This window comes from Zootoca vivipara, chromosome 5, assembly GCF_963506605.1.
Source record: "Zootoca vivipara chromosome 5, rZooViv1.1, whole genome shotgun sequence".
NCBI classification, from domain to species: domain Eukaryota; kingdom Metazoa; phylum Chordata; class Lepidosauria; order Squamata; family Lacertidae; genus Zootoca; species Zootoca vivipara.
The window spans coordinates 41,683,147-41,696,164 of NC_083280.1; the positions used below are offsets into that span (position 1 = coordinate 41,683,147).

General features: G+C 50.6%; 1 protein-coding gene across 3 annotated transcripts in view; it reads left to right on the forward strand.

Moving 5' to 3' along the window:
- Nucleotides 1-13,018, forward strand: part of YEATS2 (YEATS domain containing 2) — a 48,073-nt gene that overhangs the window by 21,312 nt on the left and 13,743 nt on the right. For all 3 annotated transcript variants that reach the window (XM_035133233.2, XM_035133232.2, XM_035133235.2), the window contains exons 21-25: nucleotides 2,262-2,435; nucleotides 3,089-3,287; nucleotides 4,628-4,759; nucleotides 5,453-5,551; nucleotides 12,617-12,728. In XM_035133233.2, coding sequence (XP_034989124.2) covers nucleotides 2,262-2,435; nucleotides 3,089-3,287; nucleotides 4,628-4,759; nucleotides 5,453-5,551; nucleotides 12,617-12,728 — 716 coding nt within the window. The remainder of the gene's footprint in view (nucleotides 1-2,261; nucleotides 2,436-3,088; nucleotides 3,288-4,627; nucleotides 4,760-5,452; nucleotides 5,552-12,616; nucleotides 12,729-13,018) is intronic.

Below are 13,018 nucleotides of genomic sequence, written 5' to 3' on the forward strand. Positions count from 1 at the left end.
ACATGGGGCGGGGGAGGTCAGTTATCCAAATGAAATAGTCCTCATCAGAATAGTGGGATTGGGAGTGGCGAAGTAGAAGCAAGGAATTACTTTCACTTGCTTTCCAAAATTAACTGTATTGATCTGTTGTACAAAAGGATAGAATAGGATAGAATATAATAGAATAATAGAATAATAGAATAGAATAGAATAATTTATTGGCAAAGTATCAACCATACTTGGAATTTTGCTTCAACTACATTGCATTGCAATGTAAAGAAAAAGCGTACCTCATACAAACACTATTCCCCTCACAATACAGTGGAACCTCGGTTTACGAACACAATTGGTTCCAGAAGTCTGTTCATAAACCGAAGTGTTCGTAAACCGAAGTGAACTTTCCCATTGAAAGTAATGGGAAGTTGATTAATCCGTTCTAGACGAGGAAAAACACCCCCTAGAACGGATTAACCGCTTTGCTCCGATGCCTTCGCGGAGGCTGGGGAGCGTTTCCGCGACTGGGCTGCAGCCGCGAAAGTGGTCCCCGGCCTCCGCAAAGATATCGGAGCAAAGCCCCAGCCTCCGGAAGGCATTGGAGCTGGAACTTCGCTCCGATGCCTTTGCAGAGGCGGTCCCCGGCCTCCGCAAAGGCATCTGAGCGAAGTCCCGGCTCCGATGCCTTCCGGAGGCTGGGGAGCGTTTCGCGACTGGGCTGTGCAGCCGCGAAAGCAGTCCCCGGCTACCGGAAGCCGGGGACCGTTTTCGCGGCTGCACAGCCCAGTCGCGGAAACGCTCCCCGGCCTCTGGAAGGCATCGGAGCGAAGTCCCAGCTCCGATGCCTTCCGGAGGCTGGGGAGCGTCGCGAAAGTGCTCCCCGGCCTCCGCAAAGACATCGGAGCGAAGTCGCTCTGATGCCTTTGCGGAGGCTGGGGAGCACTTTCGCGACTGGGCTGTGCAGCTGCGAAAGCGGTCCCTGGCTTCCGGTTGCCGGGGACCGCTTTCGCGGCTGCACAGCCCAGTCGCGGAAACGCTCCCCGGCCTCCGGAAGGCATCAGAGCCGGGACTTCGCTCCGATGCCTTTGCGGAGGCCGGGGAGAGTCGCGAAAGTGCTCCCCGGCCTCCGCAAAGGCATCGTAGCGAAGCCGCTCTGATGCCTTCCGGAGGCCGGGGAGCGTTTCCGCGACTGGGCTGTGCAGCCGCGAAAGCGGTCCCCGGCTTCCGGTAGCCGGGGACTGCTTTCGCGGCTGCACAGCCCAGTCGCGGAAACGCTCCCCGGCCTCCGGAAGGCATCGGAGCCGGGACTTCGCTCCAATGCCTTTGCGGAGGCTTGGGAGCTGCGAAAGCGGTCCCCGGCCTCTGCAAAGGCATCGGAGCGAAGTCCCGGCTCCGATGCCTTCCGGAGGCTGGGGCTTTGCTCTGATGCCTTTGCGGAGGCCGGGGACCGCTTTCGCGGCTCCCCAGCCTCCGCAAAGGCATCTGAGCGAAGCCCAGCCTCCCCGAAGGTATCCGACGCTCCGATACCTTTGGGGAGGTTTGGCCTTCGCTCCGATGCCTTCGGGGAGGCCGGGCCTTCGCTGCGGGCCTCGAGGAGGCATCGGAGCGAAGGCCCGGCCTCCCCGAAGGCATCGGACACTCAGTAGACCTCCGGCACCTCGGTTTACTAACTTCCGGGTTAGGATAGTTCGTAAACCGAAAGTTCGTAAACCGAGGTGTTCGTAAACCGAGGTACCACTGTACAACAGCACAGCGAAAAGACCCCATACCACCAACTGGCCTCCCTTCCGCCCACAACTACAGATTCAACAATTTGATGGCACAAGGAAAAAAGCTGTTCCTGTGCCTAGACGTTTTTGTATGTAGAGTCCTGTACCGACATCCGGATGGGAGTAAATCAAACAGGTGATGACCAGGATGCGAAGGGTCTACAGCAATTCTCTCTGCTCTCTTCCTGACTCGAGCAACATAAAGTGTCTCTATTGGAGGCAAACTAACACAAATTACCCTCTCTGCAGTTCTTACTTCTCGTTGGAGCCTCTTCTTATCCAGCTTAGAGGCTGTACCATACCAGACAGTAATGGAATTACAGAGAACAGTTTCCATAGTAATCCCATCAAACCCAGTGGGACTTTCTTCTTCTTGGTATTCCATGTTTGCAGGCCCATCCCAAAGCATTTAAAAACAGATTGGGAGGAATGCCTGCACATTTTCATCACATTTTTTGGCAAACCTTTGATTCCTAGGAAGTTGCTGTTTCCACTTACATTTTTATTTTAATTTCAAAGGCAGCTTCCAGTGGACAAGCATCACTGATGAAAATATCCGATAATACCCTGAAAACCTTGCCAGCATCCTCGCAGCTCTCAAAACCTGGCACCACTGTGCTAAGAGTATCTGGTGGAGTGATCACTGCAGCGACAACGTCGTCCGTGACTCTGCCAACAAATGGAGTTGCACAGGTGAGGTCAATTGGTATGTCAGGTTTCTAGTGTGCAAGTGCAACCGCTCAGGAAAGTGCGGCTTCTGCTTCATCAGTTTCGATTCCCTTGAAGTAAAAGGTATTTTAAATTTTCAGAAACTGTCCTGCTTGCTACTAGCTTTGCTTAAAAAGAAAAGAAATCCCTTGGTGCAATTGGATATTTTGGCTTGGCTTATTCACCCAAATTATTGAGATGAATTTTAGTTTTACTGTAGTTCAATATTTGTGGTTGCCACTAACCCCTGACTCCTCTAGTTCTGTGGCTTGGCAGAATTTTTATTCATTTTGTTACATGTGCGCCTCTCCTGCCTCCCACAGTGGAGCTCCGGGCAGCATACAGATCCCAGGCTGGATCAGCAGGCAGAGGAGGGCTTAGGCAGCTCTCCTGTTCACTCTGTGATTCTCTCCTACAGATTGTTATTACTATTCATTAAATTTGTATACTGCCCTTCATCCGAAGATCTCAGGGCAGTTCACAGAGGCCCCCACTTAATCTTGGGTTACGTGCATGTCTAAAAGCACAAGTTTGCGAGGGTAATGTGTACTTCCACATTAAGTTCGTAAGGGATGAATGAATTCGTAATCCGTGCTGGCTGGTGTTCTTCAACCCAATATTCGATCATTTTAACACAGCAAGCGGACAGTGCAAGTTCTAGCTCATCTCCAGCTGCAGGCCCTGTAGTGAAGGCGTCTGGACAGCAGCCACAAGTTTCTGCCAACCAGGGCCAAGCAGCATCGGCTGTGCCCAATAAAACAAATGCATCTGCAGTTGTAAGCATTGCTTCTTGGGTGGCTGCCCCAGCCCCAACATCTGGGAAAACTGCAGTATCAGGTAAGGAAAATTCCCTTTCCTTTGCTCCTGCTACCTTTTAAATCTAGACCTATAATGCATTGATATTTTGGGTGCTGAAATGGCAGAATTTGGAGGACCTAACTAGGCCACTGTATTGACCTCTTTCAAAAGGAAATCAAAAGTGCTGGTGTTTGGTCTGCCTCTAGGCCATTTAGGAGTTTATCCTGAGGTCAGCCTTCACACGTATGCATGAGCTTTGAGTAGCATCTGCTCTTTGATCCATTATTAATAAAGTGCCAATTGGCGAGTTCCGAGGATGCGGCCTTTTTAGTGGTGGCAACACTATTGCCGAATCTTCTCCCTGGAAAGTCCACCAACTTTCTTCTGGAAAAAAACTTTCTGTCAGACAGTTTAAAAATCTGCTGCTGCTGTGCTTTTCTGCTTGTTTTCCTTGGTTTATTTAATGTGTGTTTTTATTTATGGGGGAGATGGTTTGTAAGCCACTTTGTGGGGAATTTTTTTTAGATACGGGATATAAGCAGTTATAGTAAATACTTTGATATGGCAGCAAGTGGTTTAATTTTTTTGTATGTAAGTAACTATTTGGAAAAGTTAAGGTGCAGCTAAATTCCACATCTGTGTCTGCTAAAAGGGTACGGCGTTCTTAAACTCTTGCACTGCTTCCAGAAGATGCACAGATAGGCAAAAACCTATGTTTTCAAGGGAAAGGAGTTCCACAGCTGAGGGTCTGTTGCTGAGAACTCCTCTCTGTGTGCCCTTGAGAGGTACATGGATGTTTGACTGAGAGGGCCCTCACAACACACAACTAGACTTAATGTGGACAATATGTGATCAGGAGCTCCTAATGGTTATTTCACTTGCCAACCTGATTTGGCTCCCCTGCAGCTGCTAGTCTTCTTCTTCTTCTTCTTCTTCTTCTTCTTCTTCTTCTTCTTCTTCTTCTTCTTCTTCTTCTTCTTCTTCTTCTCATCCTCCTCCTCCTCCTCCTCCTCCTCCTCCTCCTCCTCCTCTCTTTTGATATCTTTAAATTATAAATCCTCAATCACAAGAATGAAGTGTGTTTTCTTCAACATAATTTACCTGTTCAACTCCATTTCCAAATAACAGAACTTTGTTCTGGATAGGCAGTATTTATCAGTGGTACATCGCTACATCACTGCTTTAGAAACACTATCTTTGCAGAAACAACAATATTAATTATTGCTATTATTTTTGTAATTTTGACTTTTCAATTGTAGCCACAAATTGACTGTTTAATTTGTCAGACTTCCTTAGTGGTGGTTTTCAGTTGATGCTTGATTCTGTTTTTATCAGCATCCCTCCCCAAGAGCTCTCTTTAAGCATGACTTCTCTTCTAGGATTGTTAAAGATCCACTCCAGTCAAAATAGTCCCCAGCAAGCTATTTTGACGGTTCCCAGCCAACTCAAGCAACTTGGTGTGAGTGCTGCCTCTGGAGGAGTCCAAACAATATTGATGCCCGTGAACAAAGGTAAAATGCAGTTTGGCAAGACTACAAGTGTGTACATATGCTTTTGATGAGCGGTAACCATACTATGGTTTAGGTAACCATATCTTGGCTTAAGAAACTAAGGCATGGATTTAACATTTTGGCTGCACACGCAGCCCCTTTGTGCAAAAAACTAGCTGACCAATTATGAAGTCTATTTACTAGAGTTTCCCATTTCATCTCAACCAGGAAATTATAGTTATGAGCTTTGGAACAATCCAGGTTATTAAGCCAACTTCAAACTAGAATAGCCTGGATTGTTCCAAAGCTGCTAACCACAGTTTCCTGGTTTAGATGAAATGGGAAACTATGGTCAAGTGGATACTTCCTGGTTTGTTTGCCAGTTTGTACAAAGTGGATATGTGCACAGTCAAAAGGCTTGTTCATATCTTAACATATTAAGTGAAGGCATGATCATCCAAATGCAGTTGTTATTACCGGTATGTGATACGCAACACACACTACTGACACTTAACTACAGTATAGACTTAAGTTACTATAAACAAGTTACAGTTTCTGCACCAAAATACTATAAACAATTGATCTGTCCATCTCCACTAAGGATTAGTAAAATAATTGAGCAATACAATTGTCTACCAATTTGTTTGTTTGTTTGATTGATTGTTGAAAATATCTACATATCAATGTGAAACCAGTGTTTTTCTTTTCTCTCAGTGATACAATCACTTTCATCCAGCAAAGTGTCTGCTGTCACACCCGTAACCTCAACAAATGCAGTTGTTCCAAGCCCTTCTGCAGTGTCTGTTGCAAAAGGTAAAATTATTTGTCATTGTGATCAGACCTTGCCCTTGCTCATCTGTGGAAAATCACTGACATCATTATTAGCGGTTGTAATCGGATTTATTTTATGTTTGACTTTTCTTCTGTGGACATTTTTACCAGGACATTTTACGCAGATACAAAGTGTGAGGGACAGGGGATATCGCGAAGTCCCTCCCCTCCTGAGTTCAAGCCCGTCCCCGAGCAAAGGGGAAAGCAGGGAGAGTTCCGATTCCAGTGGGGAAGCAGGAAGTCGTGTCCGAGGCTCAGGCAAGGTAGAGGAGCCAGGGTCCCAGGTGGGACAGGAAGGGGCAAGCAAGGGGGGAAGACCCATCCCTCCAACTCCAGAATTACGCAGGAAGAGGAGGGGCAAGAGGATGGGTCTGCCAAAGCTTTTGTGTTGGAGAAAGACGCGCCAAAAGCCATTAGGAGGTTCTGAAACCGACTGACAACATCGCTCCGTGTAAATAGCAATGACTTGAGCACTGTAAATACGCAGCACCAATAAAAGAATAAAATGCAGAGCTGCGTAGCGTCGTTACTCTGAAGTAGTCCACTCCGGCCACTGTGACAGCAACCTCCTAATCATTTTTGGGCTACTTCGGAGTTGCCGGGATGAGCGTGTCCGAGGCGGAGAAGTGGCGGCAGATCGCTGAGCAAGCCCAGCTAGAACTGCAACAGCTGTCGCTGCAGGCGCAGGGAGAATTGAAGGCAGCTAAAGAGGAGACTAAGAAGGTCCAGGACGACCGGCTACAACTTGCGGAACAGGTGAGAGAGCTCCAGGAAAAAGAGCAGCATTTAAGGGCGGTGGCGGTAGACCTCCAAAACAAGCTGGATGCAGAGAAAAACAAGGCGGGAGGGGCTCCCCAAGTCCAAGTGCTGCCAGGAAGGAGAGCAGGGACCCTTGTAAGCAAGTTCAATGGAGACCCGAAGGAGTTTCAGGGCTTTGAGACTGAGATCGTGTATGCTCTTGAGCTGCACCAGAATGAGTTCCCCGATGATGAGCACAGAGTAGCGTTTATTGTGGAACATCTCACCGGAGCAGCCAGGGAGTGGCTAAGACCATTAATCGCAACCAAGAATCCTTGCATGAAAAATGTCCAACAATTTCTAGAAGGTTTGAGGACGATGTATTCGTCCGATAGTCATTTGGACCAGACTAAGGAGGAACTGCATAATTTACGCCAAGGAAATATGACAGTTCGCGCATATTGGGCGAAATTCACCATGCTGGTGCACAGACTGGGGTGGGTTTTGGATTCGCCTCCCATGCAAGCTGCGTTTTACTTGGGTTTGAGCGAGGAGGTGAAGGATGAACTCTCGAGAGGTCCAAAGCCCAGTACTATGGATCAGCTGAGCAAAGCAGCTCTGGCGGTGGGGGTGAGGCAGGAATCCCGGTGGAACGACAAGCAAGCGACGCGCGCAAAGCGGGCTTGGTTCCCACGGTCGCAGGAGAAGCCACTCCCTCAACAACCCTTTCAGGCCACGCCTGGAGCCAGCCAGGACCAGGAGCCCATGCAGATTGATAGCGCGCGCGCGCGGGCTTTTCAAACCCCAGCGGCGCCAAGACGCAAGGAGGGAAGGGGCGGGAATTGCTTTCTCTGCAACTCACCCCAGCATCTCGTCAGAGACTGCCCACATCGCAGGGAGTGGCAAGGAAAGGCGGGAACGGTGGTGCCCTCCCCCACTGACGCAGCACCACAGCAGGGAAACGGGAAAGCCTGGCTGCAGGAGACAAGGGGCAGCAGCCAGGCACAGTCAGCAGACAACAGCCCCAGCCCGCCCACCCGCACAGAGAGGTGCAGAGCCAGCCCACCCCTCCCAGAGCAGGAGTGGTTCTAGAAGTGACGCTAACGCTCCCCAATGGCTATCCCCTGACGGTCCTCGCCTTAATTGACAGTGGGGCGTCCGCCAACTTCTTCTCGAGAAGCTTTGCAGAAGAGCACCAAATCCAGCTTTTGCAGTTGGATTTTCCTCTGCACGTAGCAACCATTGACGGCAGGGAGCTGCTGGGAGGGGCCATCACACATCAAACCCCCCCCATGAGAATGACGGTGGGAAGGCACTCAGAGACACTGGCGTTCAACGTCACCACCATCTCAGACCCCCCCATCGTCTTGGGCATGAGCTGGCTGGCGCGCCACGACCCCTCCATCAGTTGGCACCAGAGGTGCATCACGTTTGGGTCAGACTTTTGTCTGGAACATTGCATGCAGCACCAACCAGGGGAGGGGCCTCCGATAGCCACGGTGGCCACCATGCATATCAAAGGGGGTGAGGCAATACCCAAGCAGTACTGGGACCTGCAGGAGGTCTTCAGCGAAGCGGAGTCCGACCACCTACCCCCGCACAGGCCTTTTGACTGCCAGATCAACCTGGTGCCAGGGGCGACGATACCCCCAGCCAAGCTGTACGCCATGTCAGACCAGGAGCTGGAGGATCTGCGCGCTTTCATCGACAAGAACCTCAAGCGGGGGTTCATAAGGGAAAGCAAGGCAGCAGGGGGCAGCCCGGTCTTCTGGGTGGACAAGAAAGACACGCAACAGCGCCGTCTTGTGGTGGACTTTAGACGGCTGAATTCGGTGACAGAGCCCGTGGCTTTCCCCATGCCCAGAGTGGATGATCTCCTGACAGCGGCACGCAGGGGCAAGATTTTCACCAAGCTGGACCTAAGGGGGGCGTACAACTTGATCAGGATCCGGGAAGGAGATGAATGGAAAACCACGATGTTCACGCCTCTGGGCTCTTTTGAATATCTGGTGATGCCCTTCGGTTTGCAAGGGGGCTCAGCATGCTTCCAGGCCTTCATGCACCACGTCCTGGGGTCCCTCCTCTTCAGGAAATGCTTGGTCTTCCTAGATGACATCCTTATCTACTCGAATGACCCAGTGCAGCATGTGAAAGATGTCAGAGAGGTGTTGCAACGCCTGAAGGAGAACCACCTGTATGTGAAGCTGGAGAAGTGCAAGTTTCACACCAAAGAGGTGGACTTCCTGGGCTACAAGCTGTCAGACAAGGGGCTGGCGATGGACAAGGACAAGGTGCAGGCCATCCTGGACTGGCACAGCCCCAGGACGCGCAAAGATGCCCAACGCCTACTAGGCTTCGCTAACTTCTACAGGAAGTTCATCAAGAACTTCTCTCGCGTTACGGCTCCCATCACGGACTGCCTGAGAGGCAAGCAGAAGTTCAAGTGGACACCAGAGGCGCAAGCAGCGTTCGAAAGCCTCAAGAGAGTGTTCGCCTCAGACCAAAACCTGTTCCATGTGGTGCAGGACGCGCCCCTACGCATTGAGACAGATGCTTCTGAAAAAGCTGTGGGCGCAATTTTGTTGCAACTGGACGCCAACAGGGAGTGGAGACCCTGTGCCTTCTTCTCCAGGAAGCTGACACAGCCTGAACGCAACTACACAGTGTTTGATAGGGAACTTCTTGCGATCTACGCTGCGTTCCAGCACTGGCGACACTTCCTGGTGGGCGCGAAGCACCCCATCCAGGTGTGCACAGACCACAAGAACCTGGAGTTCTGGAGAACTGCCAGGGTGCTCAACCAGCGGCAGATACGGTGGGCAGAGTTCTTCTCGAACTTCAACTTCTCCATCCACTACATCCCGGGGGAGCAGAATGTCAGGGCGGATGCCCTCTCCCGCAAGCCAGAGTACATGGAGGAGGAGGCGCCACCAGCCCCAAGGCACATTTTCCCCCCGTCGGCATGGTCCTGCGGAGCAGCTGTGGTGAGCGAGGCAGAACTCACAGCACTGACGGCAGCGGATGAATTTGCCAACCGCATCTTCAGAGAACTGAGAGGGGGGAGGGAGCAGGCAAAAGACTTTGCAGAACGCAGAGGGCTGCTTTTCTACAAGGGTGCGCTGTACCTACCCACCACCCAGCTTCGCCGTACGGTCCTCAAGCAGATGCACGACAACCCTACAGCGGGGCATTTTGGAAGGGACAAAACCGCTCACCTAGTCATGAGACACTTCTGGTGGCCAGGGGTGCGGGAAGATGTTCGAGACTATGTAAGGGGCTGTACCACCTGCCAGCGGGCGAAGGTGGTCAGAGCAGCGCCACCAGGGTTGCTGGAGCCCTTAGCCACACCACACAGGCCGTGGGAAGTGGTGTCCATGGACTTCATCACAGATCTGCCTTCGTCCAGGGGTAAGACTGCAGTGTTGGTGGTGGTGGACCTTATGTCCAAAATGTGTCACTTTATACCGTGTGCCAGGGCAGTCTCGGCAGAAGAGACAGCCAAACTGTTTGTTGATCACATTTTCAGACTGCATGGATTACCTTTAAGGGTTATTTCGGATCGTGGCCGCCAATTTGTTTCCAGGTTCTGGCGGCGGCTCATGAACCTCCTGCAGGTGGAGGTCAGCTTGTCGACGGCTAGACACCCGCAGACCAACGGACAAGCGGAGAGGGTCAACGCCATTCTGCAGCAGTACCTGAGATGCTACGTCAGCCAGCGGCAAACGGACTGGGTGGATCGCTTGCCACTAGCAGAATTTGCCTACAACAATGCAGTGCACGTCTCCACAGGGGTGTCGCCCTTTAAGGCCAATTACGGGCGCGACCTCAGATCTTTCCCAGAGAGGGAGAGGGAGGAGGAGGAGGAGGAGGGCCCACAGGCTGAGGATTGGGCAGAGGAACTGGAGACGGTGCACCAGCAGCTCAGAGACCACTTGGAGAGGGCCAAGGAAGCGTACAAAAAGGGGGCAGATCGCCACAGGCGACAAGGGGAGGTCATCAGGGTGGGGGACAAGGTGTGGTTGTCCTCGGAGGGCCTTCCCACCAGAGGGAGGTGCAAAAAGCTGGCACCCAAAAGGCTGGGCCCCTTCACGGTCACGCAACAGGTAAACCCGGTGGCATACAGGCTGGCACTGCCAGAGGACATGAGGGTGCATCCAGTGTTTCATAGATCGCTGCTGTCGCCGTACAGGGAAAGCAGCAGGCTCCGAGACAGCGAACAAACCCCCGAGGGAGGGGGGGAGAGGGAAGGCAGGGAGCAACTCAATGAGGCCACGGCCATCCTGGATTCAAGGTGGGGGGTGGGGGGACTGGAGTACCTCATGGCATGGGAGGATGCTCCACCGTCCCAGAATGAATGGGTCCCAGCCACTCAGATACAGGAGGAATTCTTGGTGGAAGAATTTCACGCCCTCTTTCCCCACAGACCCAAGCCCTGGCACATGGAAAGGGAGGGGGAGGAGGAGGAGGCACGGGAGAGCAGCTCACCATGGCGCTGGGAAGCGGAGTTTGAGGAACCAGAGGATGAGGTATGGGTGTCACCGAGATCCACCCAGTCAGAGGAAGGAGCAGATTGGCAGAACGTTTTTACCCCCACCAGCTCTGACGCCACGGACTTTTTGGGATTCCCGTCCGCCCAGGCGGAAGGGGGGGGCTCGCAGGACTGGGGGGAGGTATTCACACCAACGGGCTCGGAGAGCACTGAGTTCTTAGGCTTCCAGTCGTCACCGACACATGGGGGGGGCCTGGGGAGGGGTGAAGGAGAGCTTGGGAGGGGGGTGGATGTGAGGGACAGGGGATATCGCGAAGTCCCTCCCCTCCTGAGTTCAAGCCCGTCCCCGAGCAAAGGGGAAAGCAGGGAGAGTTCCGATTCCAGTGGGGAAGCAGGAAGTCGTGTCCGAGGCTCAGGCAAGGTAGAGGAGCCAGGGTCCCAGGTGGGACAGGAAGGGGCAAGCAAGGGGGGAAGACCCATCCCTCCAACTCCAGAATTACGCAGGAAGAGGAGGGGCAAGAGGATGGGTCTGCCAAAGCTTTTGTGTTGGAGAAAGACGCGCCAAAAGCCATTAGGAGGTTCTGAAACCGACTGACAACATCGCTCCGTGTAAATAGCAATGACTTGAGCACTGTAAATACGCAGCACCAATAAAAGAATAAAATGCAGAGCTGCGTAGCGTCGTTACTCTGAAGTAGTCCACTCCGGCCACTGTGACACAAAGACTTGCCAGCCTGATACTTTCATGGCAAATGTACATGCAGAAAAATGGCATAGCTGATAAGCCTGATCCCAGGAATGGCAGGTCAGGTCTCTGGATCTCTCAAGTGCCCTGGTTTGAACCCTAACCCCAACTACCTCTGGCACTAACACTACCAACAGTAGGTCCATGCCTCCAGATAATTCTGTGGCAGACAAGCCCTGATTCCTCACCAGCAAAGCTCTTTCCCACCATTGTAGAGGTACCTCCGCCCCATCAAGACAGCAGGACTGAGAGCATGGATCACTCCAAGATTTATTTATTAAGCTAACAAATAAATCTGCAGTAGAGTAGAACAATGCTACAAGATACTCAGAAGGCACTGATATGTCCATGGTCAAATTCCTTTATACATGAGAACTAAAAACGCATACTGCTGAGGCATAACAATATAGGTGCATTTTTCTCTGTAAGCAGTATCCTAAAATGTGGTTAATTAAAAAATGCTTTTCAGCAGCTCAAGAAATACAGAGGTGGTTTCACTTGGGAGTCTTAGGGATAGTGCTAATGAGCTTTTAATGTATTCTTCCCATAAGAAGCTGCTGGTCTCAGCAGAAATGTTTTCCAAAATAACAGAACAGAAATATTCTTGTGTGGGAAATGAAACTTCAGGTCATTATCTTCCAAAAGAAAATTATTCCAATATTCTGGACGGTGCTGTTGACTTCAATTCCTCCACCAACACTGCTACCATCTTCTTTTTCCTAATTATTCTTTTTTTTCTGTCAATTGGATGGAGACTTTTCAGAAGAGCATGGATATTTTAGAACTGTTTGGATGAATTGCAGGATTTTACACATATTTTATAGGACAAGCAGGGACCTGGTTGCTCCAGCAACAAATTCCCTGGAGTAACCAGCCAGCACCATCTCAAGGTCATTTTCTTGACCTATAAATACATAAAAATTGCAGTTATTCAATTATAAATAACAGCTTTTACTCACTCCTTTATTAGCTAATTGACAGGTTCAAGGTTAGGCAAACATATATATTTTTCCTACAGCTGTCTTTAAATTTTTAACAGGTGTATTTATTTTAATTATTCTTTTATCTTCTGAAGTTAAGCTGGAGCCTGATTCAGGAGGACAGAGCTGCAGTTCGCTTGTCTCCCAAGATGGTCAGGTGACAGTGAAAGCAGAGGAAAATTCTGAACTTGGAAACTATGTCATTGGGTAATTATTCTTGCCAAGTTAAAACTTCATGAGTTGCAATAGGGATATTGTTCACTGGGGGCCATATTTGTGTGTGGGGGGGGTACTCATAATAAATGCTTAGCTATACATTTAAACTTCACTTGGATTACATGAGGTGGAATTCCATGCATCTCCTTTTGCTAACACAACAAGACAGTAAGAGCTGTTCGGCAGTGGAATTTGCTGCCAAGGAGTGTGGTGGAGTCTCCTCCTTTGGAGATCTTTAAGCGGAGGCTTGACGGCCATATGTCACGAATGCTTTGATGGTG